This window comes from Ochotona curzoniae, unplaced genomic scaffold (assembly GCF_017591425.1).
Source record: "Ochotona curzoniae isolate NIBS_2020 unplaced genomic scaffold, NIBS_Ocur_1.0 patch413, whole genome shotgun sequence".
Taxonomy (NCBI): domain Eukaryota; kingdom Metazoa; phylum Chordata; class Mammalia; order Lagomorpha; family Ochotonidae; genus Ochotona; species Ochotona curzoniae.
Window position 1 is genome coordinate 46,148 of NW_024466988.1, and position 21,172 is coordinate 67,319.

Below are 21,172 nucleotides of genomic sequence, written 5' to 3' on the forward strand. Positions count from 1 at the left end.
GATCCTAGTATTTGGACACCTGACACCCACATGCCACAGCAGGATAGAGTTCCAGGTTTCTGGCTTTGGCCTGATCTATGCTGCGTTATATAAGCATTTGGGGAATGAAGTAGATGCAAGATTTTTTAAAACTTCTCCCTCTCTATATCACTCTGCATTTCGAACAAATAAAATAAATCTCTTGAAGAAAAATCAGGATTGGGGCTAGCATCCCCTAAGGGCACTGGTTCATGTCCCACTGCTCTACTTCCCTTCCAGTTCCCTGTTAATGGCCTGGGAAAAGCAGTGAAGGATGCTACAAATGTTTGGACTAATGTGGGAGATCAGAAAGAAGCTCCTGGATACTGGTCCAGTCCAGGACTTATGATGGCCTCCTAAGGAGTGAATCAGAGAATGGAAGATTCTCTCTCCCTCTCTGTAACTAACTTTGAGTGAAAAAAAAAAATCCTTAAAAACATGGTTGGAAAAATTGTTAAGGGGATGGCAATAATGAGATTTCCATCTGACACCAGGCACTAAGTTAATTGCAGAGAAATTGAAAATTTAAAAAATGTAAAAAATAAGAGTTAAAGTACATAAACAAGATATAAGAGAATATTCCTTATAGTCTCAGTCAGAAAGGTCTTAATATAATCCCACTCCCCAAGAGACTTGATTACAAAAAATATTCATTTTCTAACAAATGTTAAATTTTTGAATGATAAAAATATTATAAATGAAATAAGACATGATAAAATGGGAAAATGTATAACTTACAGAATTAACTGCTTGCTATTTCAATCACATAAAAATAGCTTACAAATCTGATAAAACCCAAATAAAATAGTGGCAAATGACATAAACTAATCAGCCAAAGAAGAAATATTTATCATCAATAAATGTAAAAAGTCCATCGTCATTAGCAAATAAATGTGAGCTGAGATGGAACAGAGTTTTTTACTTCCTACACCAACAATGGAAAGAGCAACAACATCCAAAATACTAATGAGATGGGGTGGGGAAATAGGTACCCTCACTGACTGTCAGTAGGAAGCAAGATTACACGCAGCCTGAATCTGCCTGCCCCTGTTTGCTCATCTACGGAATGGGTGGATTAGCCTCTAAACAGAAGGACACCACTGTCGGAGCACTTGGGCAGCCTGTGTCATCCTCCATTCCATCGACAAACGCAGCAAGAAGGAACACACGGAACATTCCGGGGCCATTTGTTCCAGAAGCATTGTTCAGACAATCAAAGCCTGAGGAATGGCTTAATTGTGTATCAATAAATTAAATAAACTATGGCCTGCTGGCTACTCAAAAAAGAAATAATTTTAGGTAATAATGTAAAACATTTCTAGAATCCAGTTTCACTGATGAGTCACAGAAATTTATGCATAATGTGGTATTACTTAGTAAATCTATGCTTGTGGATGGCAAAAGATTTGAAGGGACCACACCAGAGAGCACTTGGAGAGTAACACTGATGGTGACAGAGTTGGGGGGATGGTATGTTTCTTTTATCTGGTTCAGTAATATTTAGGATTTTTTTGGCACAAATGTTGCACAATTATCAGTTACAGAACATATACAAATACTAAATAAATCAATCGACATTCCCACTTGTAGTATAAATCAAAGCTAAAATTTAGGAATCAGCAGTGCGGTATGGCAGGTTAAGCTGCCACATGCAATAGCATGCCACATAACAGCCCCAGTTAGAATCCTGGACATTTGGCTTCTGATCCAGCCTCCTGCTATTATTTTGGGCAAGGCAGCAGCAAAAGACCCAAGTACTTAGGCTCTTGCTAAGCCACATGGGAGATCCCCAAAGTCCTGGCTTAGGTGGGTCTAAACCTGACTTTTGCAGCCATTTGGGGAGTGAACCAGCAGATGGAAGATCCTCACCCCTTCTCTGTCACTGTGCTTTCCAAAATAAGTGGATATTTAAAAAATTTCAATCTCATACAAATCTTAACCAAAACTATACATGCCTTCTATGAAACTTTTTTCCCACACCTTTCCGGAAGAATCTTCAGATGTACACAAATGAAGAAACATAATTTTATTCCCAGATGAGAAGAGAGTAATTAGCAGTTTTATAATCCCCTTTCTGGTGTGTGTGTGTGTGTGTGTGTGTTGTGTAGAATAAACTTTCACAAACTGCTTTTGTTTCACTTTATTTGAAAGAGACCGAAGCTAAGAAAACAGGCACAGAGATCTTCCATCCACTGATTCATTGCTGAAATACACTCAACAGCCAGGGCTGGGTCAGGCCCTAGCCAGGACAGCCCGGAACTCAATCCAGGTTTCCCAGTTGGGCAGCAGGGCCCCAAGTGCTTGCATGACCATCCACCACCTCACAAGGCGTGCATTAGAAGGATGCTGGACTTGGAAATGGGCTTTCTAGTATAGGATGACAGTCTCCCAAGTGATATCTCACCACTGTGCCAAACATCTGCTCCTACACATAATCCAATCAAGTGATGATACAAATCTCCATGAGATTTTTGAGAAGGGATAGGAAGATGATGGTAACTGAATTATAATATTCAGGGGCAGACATTTGGGCTGGCAGCTAAGAGACCAGTTAAGGCATTCATAACTCATATTGATAGTCCTGGGTTCCGTTTCTAGCACTGGTTCCTGACCCCCAACTTTCTATTAATGTTAGCCCTGGGAGATGGAGGTCAAAGCTTAAGTGTCTGGGTTCCTCCCCCACTTTGTGGAAAACCTTGAGTGAGTGCCCAGCTCCCAGCTTTATCCTGCCTTATTCCTGATCCTTGCAGGCATCTGTGGGGTCAGACGGCAGAAGGGAACAGGATCATGTTCGTTCTCTCTCTTTAACGTTGTCTTCCTCTCCAATAAGTAAGTTTTAAAATAATTTGGGGTCATTGCCTTGGCCTGCAGCTCCAGCATCCCATATGGCTGCTGGTTTGAGTCCTGGCTGCACCACTTTTGATACAGTTCCTTACTAATGTGCCTGGAAAAGTAGCAGAATATGATTCAAGTGCCAGGCCCTTGCATCCATGTGGAAAACCCAGAAGAAGTGCCAGGCCCCTGCACTGCTGCCATTTGGGGAGTGAACCAGTGGGCAGAAGATCTCTCTTTCTCGCTCGCTCTCTCCCCATTCTGTAAATCTGCTTTTCAAATAAAAATAAATTTTTAAATAACTTTAAAATATACTAATTTTATTTAGAAGTATAAATATGTGAGAATGGGAGAGACAATGTATAAAAATATGAAGGTAGTTATCCTAATATTATAAACAAGCTTTGGAGAAAAATAACTGGGGAAAAATGAATGAATTCCTTTTTATATTATATATATTAAAGGAAAGCCCATGTAAATTGAAATGTTAATAAGACCATGAAGCCCAAGTAGAAAAATGTAACTATTCCATAATCTCTGGTCAAAGGTAAAGCATATCTTTAAATGCACAGATAGGAGATAAAGGACAATGCCACTTCTGTCTTTAACCGTTTCCATCCCTGCAGAGTGATGGGCTATCCACGTTGGACTTGTAAAGTTCTTTGTTATAGAGGAGTACTGAACCTGAGATTAAAGTAACTAGCAATTTTTTTAAAATAGAAAGAAAAACACATTGAGATACTATTTTACACCCACCAATATGGCTACCATCTTCAAAATACACCCTCAAAACTACTGTGCGTTAGCCAAGACGTAGAGAAACTGAAACTGTACAACCAGGTGGGTGCTTCCTCAACAAGTTAAACATGGTCCCCATTTGATCCGGTATGCCACTCCTTGGTACACACCCAAATGAAATGAAAAACACACATGCACACAAAAGCAACAACAGCAGCGTGATCCATACCAGTCAGACAGCAGGAACAACCTACATGTCCACCAACTGGACAAAAGGTAGGCCCTCCAAGCGATAGTATATTGTTTCACCAGAAAAATGAATTGGGCAGCTATACATGCTCCAACATGAGTAAACATAAAAACATCATACTAAAAAAAATCATCCTAAATGAAAGCCTATTTGGTCACAAAAGACTAAATACTATGATTCTGTTGATATGAAATATCAAATATATGCAAACTGAAAGAAAGTGGACTGAGGAGTAAGAGGAGAGACTTGGCAAAAATTTTTGAGGTCACGGGAATGTTCTAACACAGTCCATGGTGATGGCAGTAGAAGTCTGAATACACCAGAAACTACTGAATTGTACATTCAACTGGGTGAACTGTTTGGCATTTGAACTATATCTCAAAAAAGCTGAAACTACAACAATTTGCAGATATGATGACCTATAAATCAGAAAAGAGATGTGACTTAAATAGTAAAAGGACCCAGCACAATAGCCTAGTGGCTACAATCCTGGCTTTGCATGTGCCGGGATCCCATGTTGGTGCTAGTTTGTGTCCTGGCTGCTCCACTTCCCATCCAGCTCCCTGCTTGTGACCTGAGAAAGCAGTTGAAGGATGGCCCAAAGTCTTGGGACCCTGCACCTTTGTAGGAGACCCAGAAGAAGCTCCTGGCTCCTAGTTTTGGATGGGCTCAGCCCTGGCTGTTATGGCTACTTGGGGTGTGAACCTACATACAGAGGGAAGATCTTTCTGTATCTCTTTCTCTCTGTATATCCACCTTCAAATAAAAATAATTTTTCTTAAAGTAGTAAAAACAAAAGGGTAACAGACCAATTTCTTTATGTAAGGAGTCTGCTTTGTTTTTCACTATTTGAATTAAAAACAAATCCAACAGGAAAAAGAGCCAAAGATTTGAATGAACTACTTCCACAATAGGTGATGCAAGAGAAGAAAAGGCATATAAATAAATGTTTAATGTCTCCAGTAACCAAAAAGAGGAACCTATCAAAAATGTAGCAATACCCAGTGTTACTGAGGGTACAAGCTAACAGGCATTCTCTGACGCAGATTAAGGGCTGTTCCAGGAGGCAGAAATTTTGGTGCCAAGAAGGACAAGTTCCTGAAAAAGCAGGAAGAATAGCCAATCAAAAGTGAGAGCAGAAATTGACAGAGTAACTTGGAAGTGTAATTTGGCAACAGGATTAAGAATCTACTTCATAAATATATTCATACTCTTTGACTCAGTAATTCTACCACCAGGAACTTACTCTGACAAAACATTCATTCAACAAATAATTGTTGAGGATCCAACATGCAGTAGTTAATAAACTGAATGCTCGGGATACCATAATGTAAGCAGTTTCCAGAAAGAGCCTGGAAAGTATATATTTTGTATGGTAACAAACTTCACAGCTTTTATAGCTCAACAACTTTTTGTTCCATTTTTTTAAAAAACATGTTTACTTATTTGAGATGCAGAATTACAGAGAAAGAGAGAGGAGGAGAGACAAAAAGAAAGATTTTCCATCTGCTGTTTTGCTCCCCAAAAAGCCACAAGGATTGTACCTGGTTGAAGTCTAGAGCCAGGAGCTTCACCTGGGTCTCCCATTTGAGTGCAAGGGATCAAGCACTTGGGCCATCCTGTTGTTCTCCCAGGTGCATTAACGGAGCTGGAGCAGAAGTGGAGCAGCTGGCTTGAACAGATGCCTACATGGAACCCCAGTACTGCAGGTAGTGGCTTTACTTGGTGTACCACAAGACTCGCCCCTCCGTCGCTGTCATGAATTTTTGAAGTTCTCACATGTATCTACAAAGATTTTGTTTTTAATCTCAGCTGGCTTTTTATATATATTTCTTTTTTTAAAGACTTATTTACTTTTATGGGAAAGGCAAATTTTACTGAGGAGAGGAAAAGATCTTCCATCCACTTGTTCACTCCCCAAGTAGCCACTGAGCTAATTCAAAGCCAGGAGCCAGGCGCTCTTCCCGGTCTCCCACGCAAGTGCAGGGTCCCAAGGCTTCGGGACGTCCTTGACTGCTTTCCCAGACCACAAGCAGGGAGCTGGATGGGAAATGGAGCAGTCCCATATGGAATACAAACCAGCACCAATATGGGATCCCGGCGCATTCAGGGCAAGGACTTTAGATACCAGAATACTGTACATTTCTTTTTTATGAAATAAGAAATTGAAACTACCTGAACATTGAACTACCTGTAAGTTGTTGAAAGAATAGTTGAGAGAGGAACATAGATAACTCTGAAGGCACTCGCAATGATAATGTAGAATAATACTCTCTGCCATGGAAACACGGATACATTCTACGCTACAGAATGGAAAGACACACCTGTCACCTCAGTTTGCAAATAACAGAGATGTACTCAAAAGGTCAACTTTGGTTATCATGTGGGTGCTGGAACTGCATTTCCTCCTTCTGGGTCATCTGCAGTAAATGTTTTCTTCTAACAAACATCAGTTATCTGAATTACTTTGGTAACAACACAGCAGACAAGTCAACTGTGTTGAGTGGAAGCATGAGGAAGGGCATTATAGAGTCAAGTGTGTTTTTTGAGCCGCTGGAGATAGGGACCACTACCATGCACACTGCATACACCAAAACCTTTGATCTCAAATACTCTCAATGAGCAGGTGTCCTTTCTCCATTTTATAGACATTAGGTGACTTTACAACTAATCCATGGCCGGTGGGAAGCAGAGCTGGGATTTGAACCCTGGTCTTTTGGTCTCTAGACCTGAAGGCTCCTTAGATGTCTATGCTTGTTCTGAGGAATGACAGAAATTTATTCAACCATGAGGCCCTCTGTCTTCCAAGTCCACCCTGGCCTTCCTTTGTCCTCCCTCCCCAGAGGTTCTGTAGGAAGTGACAGGAAAACAAGTCAGCAAGGGACGGGGCGCCAGCTGAGGAGGCATAGTGCTGAAGGTCAGCTGGCTCGGGTCAGGGCTCAGGGTCGGCTAGCCGGGACTCCTTGCCAGGCAGGACTGCTCGCCTGTCTGGCGACTCTCCGGAAGCCCAGCCTCACTCAGCTCCAGGGGTTCCCAGGCCCAGTGTGCCCTGAGGCCAGAGAGGAAGGCTTCCCAGGACTGCAGCCCCAGGTGAATCCTACACTGGCTGTGCCCCCACCTCCCGTGCCTCCCAGCCAGCCCCTTTCCTCTGGTGTCTGAATCCTGAGCTTCCTCAAATATGAGACCCAGTAGGAAGACGGGGCGAGGCGTCCCCACCCTGCTCTCCAAGGAGCCCTCTGCTCTTCCCCTCCGCCCCTGCCCATTGCTATTTTTAGAACACTCTTCACTCCAGGTACAACACAGCCGCTCCATTCATTCCGCTCCAGCGAGAATGAGCCAGGAATTTAGACAAGACAAGCCAGCTGACAAGGAGACAACCTCACTCCATTAGCCGGGCTGATCCCTCACTCTTTCCATTATAGCCCCAAGTGGTGACTTACATTTCCTCAGGACAACACAAGGAGTTGCTGAGCGAGTTCCTCTCCCTGCCCCCAACCACGCAGAATCTCCAGCAGTCAGCAGCTCTGTACCCACCACCAGGTTCCTGCCTCACTCTTGGCTATGGCATCTAGCAATGGGCTTGTAAATTGTTAATTAGCTGAGCTACCGCATTTTGGCTCCTCATTCAAAGACTCTAGGCTTTTACCAAAGTTCCACACACCCATCCAGACAGACACTGTCTCCTCTGTTATTGCATCTGTGTTGGGTTGGGCTCCTCAAGTCCACCTGAGAGTTGGTTTCAGCAGGTGTCAGAAGACATTCTGCCACCAAACCATGATGTGACGAGGGGCAGCCCACTTCCTAGGCTAGCTAACCAAATCCCTGGTGTTCTCTCCCCCAAGGAACAGCTACAGCAGTGAAATTAAACCTAGATGTAAAATCACTAACACTTGATAAAACACCAGAAACTAAAGGCACAGCATATAGATGATGTCAAATTCCACCTGGAAGTTATCCTGATGCCATTGTTGTGCCAATTTTTGAAATCCCCAGATAATCATCAAGTCTGAAGTCGGTGCTAAGGCAAAAAGGTGGTTTATTCAGGTTAGCCTAGGTAACCCAGCCACCTCCCCCAGCCCAGCATGGCTGGGCGGGGGAGGGGCAGCCGCAGCCGAGGCTGCAAGGATCCACAAGGAGGACAAAAGAAGCGCGAGCCAGAAGAGCGAAGGGAGCCCAAGCCCCCCAGTTCTTATACATTTCAGGCTATTAATTATACAGTCATGATTTAGCAGGCTTCTATTGGTGGGTTTGAAACAAGCAACTTTCAAAAAATCGATGAGCTATTGGGCTGTGAATTTTATCAAATACCAGGTACCTCCGTCTGCCTACGTGACCTGCCAGGTGTCCTGCCGGGTGTCACGTAGACTATCAGGCCTGAGGTTCACACAGCCCCCAGCCAAGCCATTAAGGCAGAATCACAAAAGGCAGAAAACGCCTAGGTTCTTCACCATGTCCTAGGAAGGCTAAAGAACATGCAGTAGTTACATGTCACAGGTGAGGCTCAAATGGAACAGGGCAGTGTGTGTCAATCTGCCTGAGCAGAAAGGAAGGCGGATGAGGAAGACCTTGGGTTGGAGAGCTCCTTGGGCCAGTCTCCCAGGGGTAGCCTGGTAAAATGCACCTTAGGGTGGGGAGGAGACAAAAAAAATGCTTGCAATTCAAGTGCTTCTGATGAGAGCCCCTTCCTGTCAGACAGCCTGTGTGGTCCTATGTGCTGTGAGTTCATGGTAAACATAAGCCTAGTACAGTGACTGCACTGATCCCCATCCAGGCACTCATGTTTCAGTGTGAAGACTAAAGTGTTCGTTGTGGTTTTTTCCTTCCTTTAGCCTGAGGCTTTGAACTCCGCCTGCTCTACCCTCTGCCATCCCTCATGAAATGGTTTCAGTGAACTATGTACACAATGAAGACCCAAACCATTGTTTGCCCTCTGTCAGGGTCCTCACCCTTCCTGCGACATCTTTACTGTGATAGTCTAATATTTTGTCATCAGACAAATCCTAGAGAACATCTGGATTCAACTCCCTTGTTTTTGGTGACGAAGAAATATGATGACCAGAGATGTGAAGTCACTTGTCTGAGGTCATGCAGTAAGAACCCGCAGAAGCAAAATCTGAGCCAAGATCAGAACATAACTCTGGTTTTCTCTGAGGGCAAGTGGTTACGTGGCAGGGGCGCCTCGTAGCCCAGGGAAGAGAACCAAGGAGCAATTCTGAGCAGACACCCTTCATTTCCATGGATGCGCAGTGTCACTGTGAAGGTATGGTGGTACCCTGAAGTGAACCTTCCCAAACCACTTCCTCCTCTCAACAGCAAAACACTGTAAGCCAAAGGGAGCCAGGAGAGCCGGGGCTACAGTTCTGGTTCTGGCCTGCAATGCTGGCCAGCCTCTTTTCCTTTTTAGTCTGTTTCCTCATCTATACAGTAAAACACAGATGAGGGGAGCTGAAGTGGATGGTTCTATTGAACTGTACAGTATCCATTGCACTACCTGCCTTAGATCAGGCAACAACAGAAGAAAAGAGAAATAAAACATGACCTCCACCTGTTCCCAAGGAGCTCAGAGTCTCACAGATGAGATCTAGCTGCCCAACGCTCTGCTTAGGATGAACAGAGTGACCTGGGCATGCAAAGATGGGAGCAATGGCTAACGACACATGCCTGAGAAAGGCATCTCTGAGCAGGGGCTGCAACCTGAAGCTTAAGGACTGCATGGACTGCATCCAGCAGGGGCAGCCAAGAGGGGAGGCAGTGTAAAGCAGAGACAGCAGCCTAAACAGAAACATGCATTGCTACTTTACACTCAGAAAAAAGTCCCAGAGTTATGAGTGTCAAACAGGGACAGCCTGCAGAGCCACACTGATACCTGGGCTTTCGTCTGAGGGCCACAGTCTCCCAAGACAGCCTTTCTGTAGAGGTGTGACCGCCCAGCCTCCCAGACCTTGCCATCTTGGTTGCAGAATAACCAGAAGCAGGTGCTCTGGGCATGGGCCCACTAGTGCCTGCTTCAGGGAGCTTAATCTTGTCTTTCATATCAGACTGTGGGGAAATCTTGTGCAAAATTATTCACCTTTTTAGCCTGTACCATATCTTAGGAAAACAAATTCTGGAAGTTTTGTCTCTACTGGATAGAAAACAAACACATAGCATCTGGTTTTATTTGTCCTACAAGTATCCCTCTATAGTTGAATGGGCTTCTGACAGACCAGGTATACCCTTCCTGCCTCTTCCCAGTTCCTCTGACTTCCACCCCTAAAAGATCAACCTAAACCATTGCCTTTTCTAGATGGGACGGTTTAAGGCCTTGACCTGGAATAACCCACTGACCAAGGCTGCTGAGGACCAAGCGGGGGTCATGCCAGACAGTGGGGAAAGGAAGTACCCAGGGGCCACTTCCAAAGCCCATGTGCTCACAGTGGGACTGCCCCATGGTGTGAAACCGCCTGCACCGCCCCTATGCAAAACCCTATAAGTGTGCCTTGATGTCGTGCATAACAAGGGTTTTGGTGGCAGAATTTGTGAAAAAAAAAAAAAAGAAATTCAAAGAACAAAACAAACACAAGACATACACCAACAAAACGTCATTAAGGATTCACGATGTTGTCTCAACTCCCACAGGCCAGAGGATCCAGGCCAGCGGAGACCCTGGCGTCATGATCTCCAGGGAAGATGAGAATTTTGAAAGGCCCAAGACAGAAGAAAGTACAAAAATGGGAGCTCAGGAGGTGTGGGGGAGCGAAAAGGATCACTTTGTATTCAAATTGCACAGATGGCCTTTTCAACAATACACGCTTGTGCTCCCATCCTCCCCGCTCCCGCCTGCCCAAGACACCAAACCGAGACAATTGGCCCATCAGGAAAGAGGCCATTGTGTGCTTCTTGGAGTGATTTATGTGGCGGGGAGGGGCTGGGCTGGGCTTCCCGTGATTATGACTCTCAGAGGCAATCGCCAATGCTTGTTCATCATTCCGGCCGGTCGACCGGGATGGACTAGGATGCTGCAGAGCAGTGGCCACCAGGTCGTATTTCATCTCCTCGAGCCAGTGCAGCCAAATTAAGTGCTTCATTGATTGGCGAGGCTGAGCAGCAGTGTGCTGTGGCTCACCACAGGCAATGGGGAGGGGTAGAAGCCTGGGGCCCACCAGAAGGCCCAATCCGGACCCTCACAGCAGGTGCAGCAGAACAATCCAGGAGAAGGTCTGATTCCTGCATCTGCACATCGCTCCAAGTCTCCACTGCTTTGTGGCCACAGCTGCTGTCCTAAGCCCCCTGTCTGGTGGCCAGAGGTATGTCACCAGGCCCGGGAGAGACAAGCTTGCTGTCTTCCCAGACAGGCAATTCTCCTGTGCCTCACATTCTCCCCACCCCCCCTTTAATGTCATTTTGTACGGGAATCAAATGAAATCAAAGCACAGCTCACTGTCTGTGAGGCCCCGGCTGCTCAGTCACTCAGAACTCAGCCTGCGGGCTAAGCCCTGGCTGCCAGAGACACTGTGTCAGGCAGCCTGATCCCTGGGTGGGAGCATCATCCTATCACAGACCAACTCACCTGCCCCATATGAGACAGCTGATTGTATGTGCCTAATTTTTCCTGGGTTGGGAGGGGGTCAGTGGCTGGCCAGGGGGCATATTCTAAGCCAGGCTTTAAATTTTACTGTCCCAGTGGCCACAGCAGCTCAATGAGGTCACAGGGGACCCAGGCTTTATCCTCTAAAGTCTTGCATGACACAGTATAGTATCTGAGCTCAGGGCACTCTCTCTGACCTCCTTCTCTTCCAATGCAAGTGACGCCGGCCTATAGACAGGCTTTGTGCACAAGCCACATCTCTGGGACCTGTGGCCTTAGGCTTCCCTTACTCTAGGTCTTGACAGAAAATGGCGTGGGAGCTACTGCAGCAGGCAGTGAGCGTGCTGGGCTCTGGTCACTGCTCCCATAGTGGAGCAATCTCTACCAAGGTGGCTGCATCATACCTAGGCCTGGTCCCTGAGTCTCTGGGACTTCCCAAGAAGTAAACTGAGTCCAGGACACTGGGTTCCAGCTTCCGCTGAGCACTCAGCCTAGGATGAAGGGAAAGCCCAGGCAACCTCTGCTGTTGAAGTTTGGGGCAGGGATGGGGGGCCAAGCAGAGCACTGGCTGCTCTCAACTCCCACAGACATTCCCAGAACCCAGAGCGGGGTTCTGTACACAAGGTGCCACTGAGAACATAAGAGGTGGTGGAGCATGAGGATTGGTGGGAAGGCTAGGAACCAGCTTTTCTCATCCCCCATCCTAGTCTTCACACACCTGCTGCCCACCCACCAGCCACCAGGAGCTCGGGCATCCCTCCCCAGTCTCACACGCATATGGACCCCCTCCTGTCAACAACAGGATCCTTGGAGAAGCCACTACAGACTCAGTGTCACTATCTGGTGTTGTACTGCCTCTTTCTGCTCCTCTCCAAGCTCTGGCACCCTGGCCTACTCACCACACTCTCTCATCCTGGGACCTCCCATGTCTGACCTTCTACCTGGAACATTCTTTCCCAAGTCTTGACTGGTTCACTCCTTTCCAGCCAGGACTGGTCAAAGTTCTATCATTCCTCTGTTTCACCCCCATGCACAGCCATCCTTTCTGCTGAAAGAAATTGCTACTTTCCCAGATTATCACCGCTGGCAACCGTGGAGACGTGTGTGTGTGTATGTGTGTGTCTGTGCATGTGCACACATGTGTATGGAGCTGTTGGTGACCCGTTTCCCGCATGCTTACTCCCTGCTACAACAGGAACATGATGAGAGCACAAGGCTTGTCCATTTTGTTCTCTGCAGTTCCCCAGCACAGAGCCTGGTACAAATGAGACACTCTTCCCCTCCCCACTCCAAATCCGCTAAATGAACCAGTCAAGGTGTCTGCAGGAAAAATGAGCCAGTGGCTGGAGATGTCTTCAGACAGCAAGAGATCACAGCGTCGTTCTCCATTGGGATGATCTCAGCCAGTCTCTCCTGTGGGCCCCAGAGTGAGTGCTAGAGCCACTGCTGGAGGCCCAGACGCCCTTTGACCTGTTTGTGCGTGGAGGGAACAAGCTTCAGAGCCTTTTCCATCAGCAACTTCCTGTGGCCAGTTTGCGCAGGCCCATGGGCCTCTCTCATCACTGCGGTCCTTCCGCTGCCAATCCACACACACCCTTGGAACCACTCTCTTCAGATGGCCCTAGGCCCACCATTTTGGTCCTCCATTTTGGATCCAGTTGAGGTGAGGTTACTGTGTAGTAAGGGAGGCCCAAGAAAGGGTTAAGTCGCTGGCAGCACAGTTCCGCCCTTGGGCTTGCTCAGCCAATCAGAGTCTGTCCTGATGAGGTAAAGCTTCTATCCTGGGTAGCATTGGCGGAGGTGCCCAGCCCCATCTCCTGCTGGAGAGAGCCGTAAGGGTGGAGTTTCTGTGGAACCAGACAGAACTGGAATTAGCTTGCTGTCTACTCAGGCCATGGATGCCTGACTTCAGGACCTGCCTCTGTTCCTCACCAAGTCACTTGGACAGACCTTGGCATCCCCAGGCCAGGTTCTAACTGCCCTAAGCAGTTGATGAGATGGCACGCACCCACCTCTGTATCCCATCTAGGAGAGGTCTGACAGCCAAAGCTGATTCTGGAGGTCCCCATCTCCCCGCCTGGGCCCTGGAATATGGCAGGCGGCTATGGTGAGGTGCCACGGAGCGGCTGGTCCCAAGTGCTCAGAGTGGCGGCGTCAGCTTCCAGGAGGAGCAGGGCTGGCAGATGGCTCCTCTTACGGACATCCCTTAGAATCAGCTAACACCAGCGGCTGGTCAGCAGAGATCTTCTCGCAGGCCACTGGGCCCAGCACTTTGAGTTTACGCCTCCCTGTTCATCCAACCATTTGACTGATGCAGAAACTGAGTTGAAGAGGCCAGGCAGCTCTCTGGGGTCTCCTACTGCTCACCACGTTAGTTGGAGCAGTCTGTTGTCACTACACTATGACCTCCAGAGGGAGGAGTGCACCAGATTCCTTTGAGCGTACCCACTGCTCATACCTGAGAACTCAGTGGCCAAACACTTCCTCTCAGCTGGCTGGCCTGTCCAGTGCCAACACCCAGCTGGGCCACCCCTCTCACCCGCACCTGCCTGCATGGCTTTTAATGCTTGGATCTTCATTCCAGTGCCCCCGCCACTTCTCTCCAGTCAGGAGACATCAATAAGGACAGGAACTAGGCTTTGCTCATCTCTGCGATCCCAGAGGGCCTGGCATCTGGCACAGAGAAGGCATTTATTTTGTGTATATCACTGATAACCAAGATAGAGTCGCCCTGCCTCTCCCTCCTGGTTTTGAACCCCAGCAGCCGCAGGTGGGAGCAGTTCAGTCACTCCAGATTGGAAGCATCACAGAAGGCCCCATGCAGTGCGTGTACTACGAGCCTCAGGCAGCCAGAGAAAGGGAGAAGGTCTCCAGGGACAGGTAGTGAAGCAAGACTAAAGTCTGCGTTCAGAAGAGATGGATGGGGTGCCGGGCAAGAGAGGAAGTGGGAGGAATCTACAGGCAAAGAGTGAGCAAGAGACAGACAATGGACTCCCCTCCCCAAAGAAGTATCATGGGACTGTGGCCTGGCCCACTGGGACCCCCCACACTTGCCAGACCACAGAATCCTGTTCCTGCCCCTGCCTGCCTCTGGAAGCAGAACAGAGCTGGTCCAAAGGGCAGCAGATTTCACAGGCAGCCAAATCCAGCAGAAGTCTTCGGGGCACAGATTTCCCCATAGAGACAGAATGAGCTCAGGGTCCTCAGCTCCCCAGATAAACACATCACAGCATCTGAAGAGCCCCCGCCCCCGCCCCCAGCATGTCGTTCCTCCCCTGAGTGAGTGGCTGCTTACATTCACAGCAAAAAGTGCACTGATGACTTTTTTTATGCATTTGGGAAGCGCTTTCCATTCCCTGAGGTATTTGAAGAACTTGCCATCCCAAGGCGTCAGCAAGCACTGTGGATAGGACAGGGACACAGGCTGGGGGCGGGGGGGTGGCAGATTCGGGAATTGCCTTTCCAGAGGAAGAAATTTGATGGGGTGGAGGGAGTGTTGGTTTCACTTTCCTTTGTTTAGTAGAAGGCAAAGATTCAGAAAAGGCATCAAAGGATGCACTTCTTAGTCTCCAAAGGCATCAGCAAGCAGGGTGAGTTGTACTCAGAAAGCAAGAAGCAGTTTCTGAGGTCTTCTTGGCCCTACCTCTCCTCCCCTGGGGAACAGCCACATTAGTGGAAAAGCTGCAATGCTGCCCTGGGTCACTCAGGTTGCAGGGAACTAACAGACCTGAGCACAGGTGGGTGATGGGCTGCGCCAGCTGGACAGCCACCTGGACCCCATTACCAAGGTCAGGGAAGCCGTCTGGCACTCTTTAGGGCTGGAGAAAGTTCTGTCTGCCGTAAATTTAATCTGGAAGTATTCTGTGCATGGCTCAAAGAACCAATTCGCTGAGACCCAGAGGCGATACCACAGTTCTCAATAGCCAGACCCCTCTTCTTTTCCCTTCTGCCCCGTGCACAGCTTCCCCATGACACTCAACATCCAAACAGCTTTGGCATGAATTATGTTCCACCTGCTGCCTGCCCATGATGCCAACAGCCCATGCCAGGCCCAAACTAGCTGCAGACACTCACCATTCTGCCCAAAGGCAAAGGAGGGGGTGGTTTCTCTGAGCACTGACACACCTCTGTCAGGCACATTCTAGAGTCAGCAAACTCTGATGTTGGGCATAAAGACCTCTCTCCCTCGGAGGAGGAAGTTAGTACAAAGCAAAGAAAGGTGGAGGCACAAGTTCAGCCACTCAACATTTGCCTCATCATGCTCCGCCCATCCTCACTCCACACTCCGCCGGGTAAACAGGGCGTGGCCTGGATTCCCAGCCCAGACTGACAGGAGAGGGCAGGCTATAGCAACCATGATAACAGGTCTCCCCTCAAAGACAAACCTGATACTGGAGCGAGTGTCGCACCATCGGGAGCAGGGACGGGACAGTGCCCTCCCTACAACTCTGGTTAGGCGTGTGCCTGTGCAGTTCCATGTCAGCTGCAAACCCCCATCAACCCTCTAGGGGAGGAACCTCATGTGACTGATAGGGGACATCAAAGTACAGAGCCATGAGCAACTTGCCCAAGGTCATGGTGAAGGCTGAACATGTCCCAGGACCCACACTCTGTCCGATGTCTTCCTCCCATCAAAGTTGATCTTACCCCTGCCTGGAGTCAAATAGCATCACATCTCTGATGACACAACTCTTTGGTAACCCTGCCCACCAGCCACTGTCCAGCACCCTTCTCCCCAGCTCTCGCCACAGGGGCCACTCCTCACTCCCACCCCCACCCCGGCGAGGAAGCAGCAAGGCCAGAGTTTCCAGCTGCTCCTTACACTTGTCCCTCCACTTCTGGCCAGGTCTAGCAGAGCAACTGCACCAAACAACTATGCAGCTAGTTGGACCCCAAACTTCCAACGGTCAAACTCAGTCCCCAAATGGCCTGTGCTTTGAGTAACAGAAGGGACATGAGGGTCTCAACAATGGGGGATGAGAACTCTGCTTTGTTTCTGTCATCAGCAGGGATCAAAGGAAAAAGCTCTGGTCCTGCTCCCATCACATTATCCAATCCCCCAGCCCACCCCCTACTCTGGACCGGATGAGTAGGTCTGGTCCAGATCAGCCTCCCCAGAGGGACTGGTCATCTCCCAGGCTCCAGCTGGCTGGTCCTCAGGCCCAGCGGTGGATATGCAGCTCCTCTGGCTCTGGCCTAGATCAAATTCTAACAGCTTCTGCTGCAAACATCCCCTCAATTATGTCTGCCTCGGGCCAGCATTAAACACCAGCACACTGCCCTTCCCCCACACCCCGGGCAGGGCCTGCCCCCTGGCAGAGGGGACCGTATGCCAGACAACAGCAGGGAGGCCAGCCCAAATTAAACCCCGCCACGGGCAAACCAAAAGAAGAGCTGAGAACTGGCGGAGTCATGTGCTCAGTTTGTCTCTAATGTTCTGCTGGAGCAACGTTAAACCCACTTGAAGGACCCAATGAAAAGCCAAGGACGGAGACATTCAAACACAGGCCCTCCTCTCACCAGGAGCTCATTGCCCAGCTCCAAGTTCCAGCCAAACTCAGGCTAGCCCCGAACTCAACTTGGAGGTCCAAGGGTGGAGGGTGGCCCTAGGGGAAGTCAGGCAGCCAGGGCTGCAGCTGCAAACAAGGCCCTTACCTTGCTCTCCAGGGGCGAGGCAGCCAGCTGTTGCTGCTTGGCGATGTTCTCTGCCAGGCACCAGCACACTCTCTTCTTCTGCTCCTGTGAGTGTGCCTCCAAAGTGAATAAGCACTCTGCCTTCTGACGTCAAGGAAAACAGAGAAAGGGACGGGTCAGGGCTGCTCTCTGATCGGGGGGCTCCAAGGCCCAAGCCCCACCCTGGGCTCCCAAGGGTGAGGCTGCTGTGAGGAAGTGAGCTCCCACTAAAAGCTACAAATGTACACTAATCCCCAGTGACACTGGGAAGTGGGGCTGGGGGCAGCTGGTGAGCTATTGGCCTGTGGGGGAGGGGAGAGGAGGGACACAGTAGCTCCCAACATAGGGGAGGCCTGTGGGGAGCCGCAGGACAATGATGGGGTTGAGACTAGACAGGGCAGCAGGCAGCCTGGGTAGTGTGTGGGGAATGAAGAGTACAACAGCTCCAGGCTGCTACTCTGTGCATCCTGGATCTCCCTCCAGCATGCTCTTCCGATTGCCAAGTCCAAGTCCACCAGAACCCAAACAGTCAGTCACTGGAGTCCCTGGGGGTCGCCCATAACCTGAAATCCCATGCCCCAATGTAGCACGTGATCTAGGGGTCAGCAATACTTATTCAGCCCCACTGAGGCAGCCATATCTCTGGCACAGCTGTCATTCAAATTTCACCAAGTACCATAAACCGCTTCTGGGAAGGCCTTTGCTGTCCAGGCCTCATGTCATGCATAGCAGGGAATGGCCTCTGTAAACTCTGGCTACCTGAAGGAACTTCCAGGAGGTTGAATTTAGCCCAGCTTTGGTACAAGCACCATGGAACTACAGGGATTCAGGGAGTTGCCATGAAATAGTATGTGCTGGGGGCAGAGTGGGGCGGTGCCACCATCTAGGGTTACCACCCACTACCATCACTTTCTAACTCCAAGGGAATTTGGACTGGCGCCTCCCCTCCTCCATAGCAGCAATTAGATGGACTGAGCCAGAGAGCTTGGAGCTTAAGCCATTTAGAACAGAAAAAAAGAGCGCTCCCACCCAGTCCTTCCTCATCTCGCAGCTGGACAGGCCTGGTTTAGTGCCACTCTGCCATTTTCCTGGCTCAGGAGAGTAGTGAGCTTTCTGTAAAATGGGACAATGACACCACCTACTTCATAGAGCACCTGGGAGGGCAAGCGGTGAGGACAACCCAGGCCACATCACACAGTAGCTGGTGTTGTTAACTAACTGTTCACTAGGCACACAGTGCTGGACCCCAACTCTGGATCAGGAACTGGCCTAGGTGCTAGAGATGAGGAGGTTAACAAAACACAGCCCTTACCCTGGAGTTGGGAGTGTTGGGGGGGGGGGGGGGCGGTAGGGAGGGATTGTCAAACTGCTAAAGAAACAAATAAGCAATATAATGATAAGCTATGAAACGGTATGAAGCTCGGAAAGTGAGAGACCACACTTAAGCAAGGTGGTCAGAAAAGTCTCACCTTAGAAGGAAGTGACACCAGAGCCAAGGGCTGATGAACAGGAAGAAGTCAGCCAGCAGAACACTAGAGGAACTTAGGCCTAGTGGAAGCCCTGAGGCAGGGATGGCTATTGCTATCACCTTATGTCATCTGGGAACTTTCCCACCCTTCCCTGGAGTCCACCTCCCATGCCAAGTGTCCCCAATGCCAGCCATTCCTCTCCTGCTTTAAGTCCTTGGACGGACACTCATCCTCCTGAAAGCAGGCAAGGAGAGGGAAGACAGCCCTGGCTGCCGGACTTAGGGAGCTGGGCAGTGCACTGGACAGTACTGAAGCTTCTGCTTCACCACCTGCTCCTGCTGCTTTCAGGACCTTCCAGCCCAATGCAGGGTGAGGATGGTGACACACCCAACAAAGAACCCAAGGTTCCCCTGGGAGAAAGGGGTAGGGGAGACCCAGACCAGGGGCCCTCTGCTGCTTGCCTTGTCCTGGTCCACTGCAAAAGGAGGTGTGAGTGAGGGCTACAGTCCCTTCCAGCTGGCCAAGGGTCCTCCTCAGAGCAGGCCCCAGCCTCAGCACTCTAGCCCTGCTTTTATCTAACCATTTGGACTCTGGCAAATTCCTCCCCCTCCCTCAGCTTCCATATCCTATTCTCTGTTTGAAGCAGGAATTCCACCATCATACCAATTCCTGATAGATAATTATGAATTTTCAAATTTCCCATTCATGATGACCTGTGGATCTTGGAACTCCACAAAGAGGCATGAAGGCACAGGTTGTTGTTCCCATATTCCAGAAGAGAAAAACCAAAGGTCAGAGTGACTAAGGGCCTCCCAGCATCTAACAGCCTTGAAGCCTTGGAGTGGCAGACTTGAAGCCTTGGAGCAAAGCCTGCAGAATTTCCCTCCCTAACCTGGAGAGGCTACTGCACTGCTGGCTGGTGAGACTGCTCCCCTGGCAAAGAGACCCTAGAGATAGGCAGACTGCAAACTTTCAGAAGAGACTCTAGACCACTGGGCCTGGGAGACCTGTGGGGTTTGTGGCAGCTTTCTAGACAGCCGTGCCCTGCTCTAACCTCCCTAGAGAAGTATAATGACCTCATGGTAAGAGGGCTGCCCAGCCCTGGCTCTCAAACTTTCCACCTGGTGCCCAAACAGGGCAAAACACTAGGCCAGCACTCCAACAAACTGGCAAGAGAGCAGCTGTGATCATCCCCATCCTATGAACACCTGCAAGACCGTCACCTGCTCCCTACCCCTCAGGGAAGCCATGTGTCTCTCTCTGGCCCAGCAGGCAAATGAGCTGCACTAGGATCTCGTGTCCAAAGTACTAGCACAGAAGTTCCTTTAGAATCTTGGAAAAGTCATGCTTCCCCAGCTGCAGAAGTGACCAAAGTGCCTTTCTCAGGAACAGCATGTTGGGCGGGGCTCCCTGGCCCTGAGAGCTTGAAGACAAAAACCTTCAACACTAGAAGCCCCAAAAAGTTTCTGAAGCAAAACCTGGGCCTGGCCCAGGCTGTCATAAATGGGCAACTCTGCAGGGGGCTGGCCTTGAGGCACTGAGTCAACTCCCACCAGTGACTAAGTTCCCCTCTCTCGAAATCTGTCTATACTGGAGCCTTCATTGCCTGGTGGTGGTTCCCTGACAGCAAAACTGTCTCTGAGTCCAGGGTGTGATCCAACCCCATGCCAGCTCTCCATGTGCCCACAATCCCAGGTTCCAGGGCATCACCCAGAAGCTTCCCTGCAGTGCGACCCAGCACATGGACATCCCTAAATCCAGCCAGATACTCAGCTCCATCTGGCCTCCTTAAGACCCCATCTTGTCTTACCTCCTTCCGTGCAAGTTGACTTTGTTTTTGTAAAATAGCAAATACATAAAACAAAAACACCTGCAGCTACAGCTTAAAATCTGTCCATGTACACTGATAGAACTCTACGACATGGGAGAATGTTTTAACAGATCTATGTACGGCTGCACCCATTTTTCAACTGAAAATACTAAGACACAGAGAGTAAGTTGTCAGTCCAAGTCTAGAAGAGTAGATTCAGGGTTTATCTCTTGTATGCCCGAGCCCATCTGAATATGCACGTCACAAAGAAGGCGAACAGTTCCTCCCGGCTTTCATTTAAGAAAATCAATAAGGCAGTGGTGATGTTTCTAATGGAGAGAAAATGAATATAAAAAGCTCTTCCCCTCATTATGAATCTGAAAATAATGATAGCTAACATTATTGAGCACTCACTGTGTGCCAGGCTCTGTGCTAAGTGCTCATTGAATCTCATTTAATCATTACAACCCGGCAAGGTGGGCCTCATCGGCCTCCTGTCCGATACTACATAGCTTGCTCCAAATCACTCAGGAAATGGCAGAGCCAAGGCTCAGACTTAGGTCCAAGGTCATGATTCTAGGCTAGGAAATGGTCCCTAACCAACATGCCCATTGACTCAATGCCTCTGGTGCTCTGCAACCCGTCATGGGCCCATCTGCTCCCAGAGATTGTAGGGGCATATTTTTAGGCACTAGAGACCCAGAGCCAAGTACTGCAGAGGATAATTATCTGCATGATCTTAGAGCCAGAGAATGATCAGAGAAAATACCTTGGCAATTAACACTTTCTCCATATGGAGTGGGAAAGCATTCCCC

At 48.9% G+C, this 21,172-nt stretch overlaps 1 protein-coding gene across 3 annotated transcripts in view; it reads right to left on the reverse strand.

Annotated features, from left to right (window-relative positions):
* The window catches only part of LOC121167650 (regulator of G-protein signaling 3-like), an 84,312-nt gene that overhangs the window by 35,374 nt on the left and 27,766 nt on the right, over positions 1-21,172 (reverse strand). For 2 of the 3 annotated variants that reach the window (XM_040997196.1, XM_040997195.1), the window contains exons 10-11: positions 17,061-17,183; positions 12,922-13,252 (exon numbers count right to left, since the gene is read on the reverse strand). In XM_040997196.1, the coding sequence (XP_040853130.1) occupies positions 13,145-13,252; positions 17,061-17,183 (231 nt within the window). In that variant the 3' untranslated portion in view covers positions 12,922-13,144. Of the gene's footprint in view, positions 1-12,921; positions 13,253-17,060; positions 17,184-21,172 lie in introns of those variants that run through there. The other variant, XM_040997189.1, reaches the window with a different exon arrangement.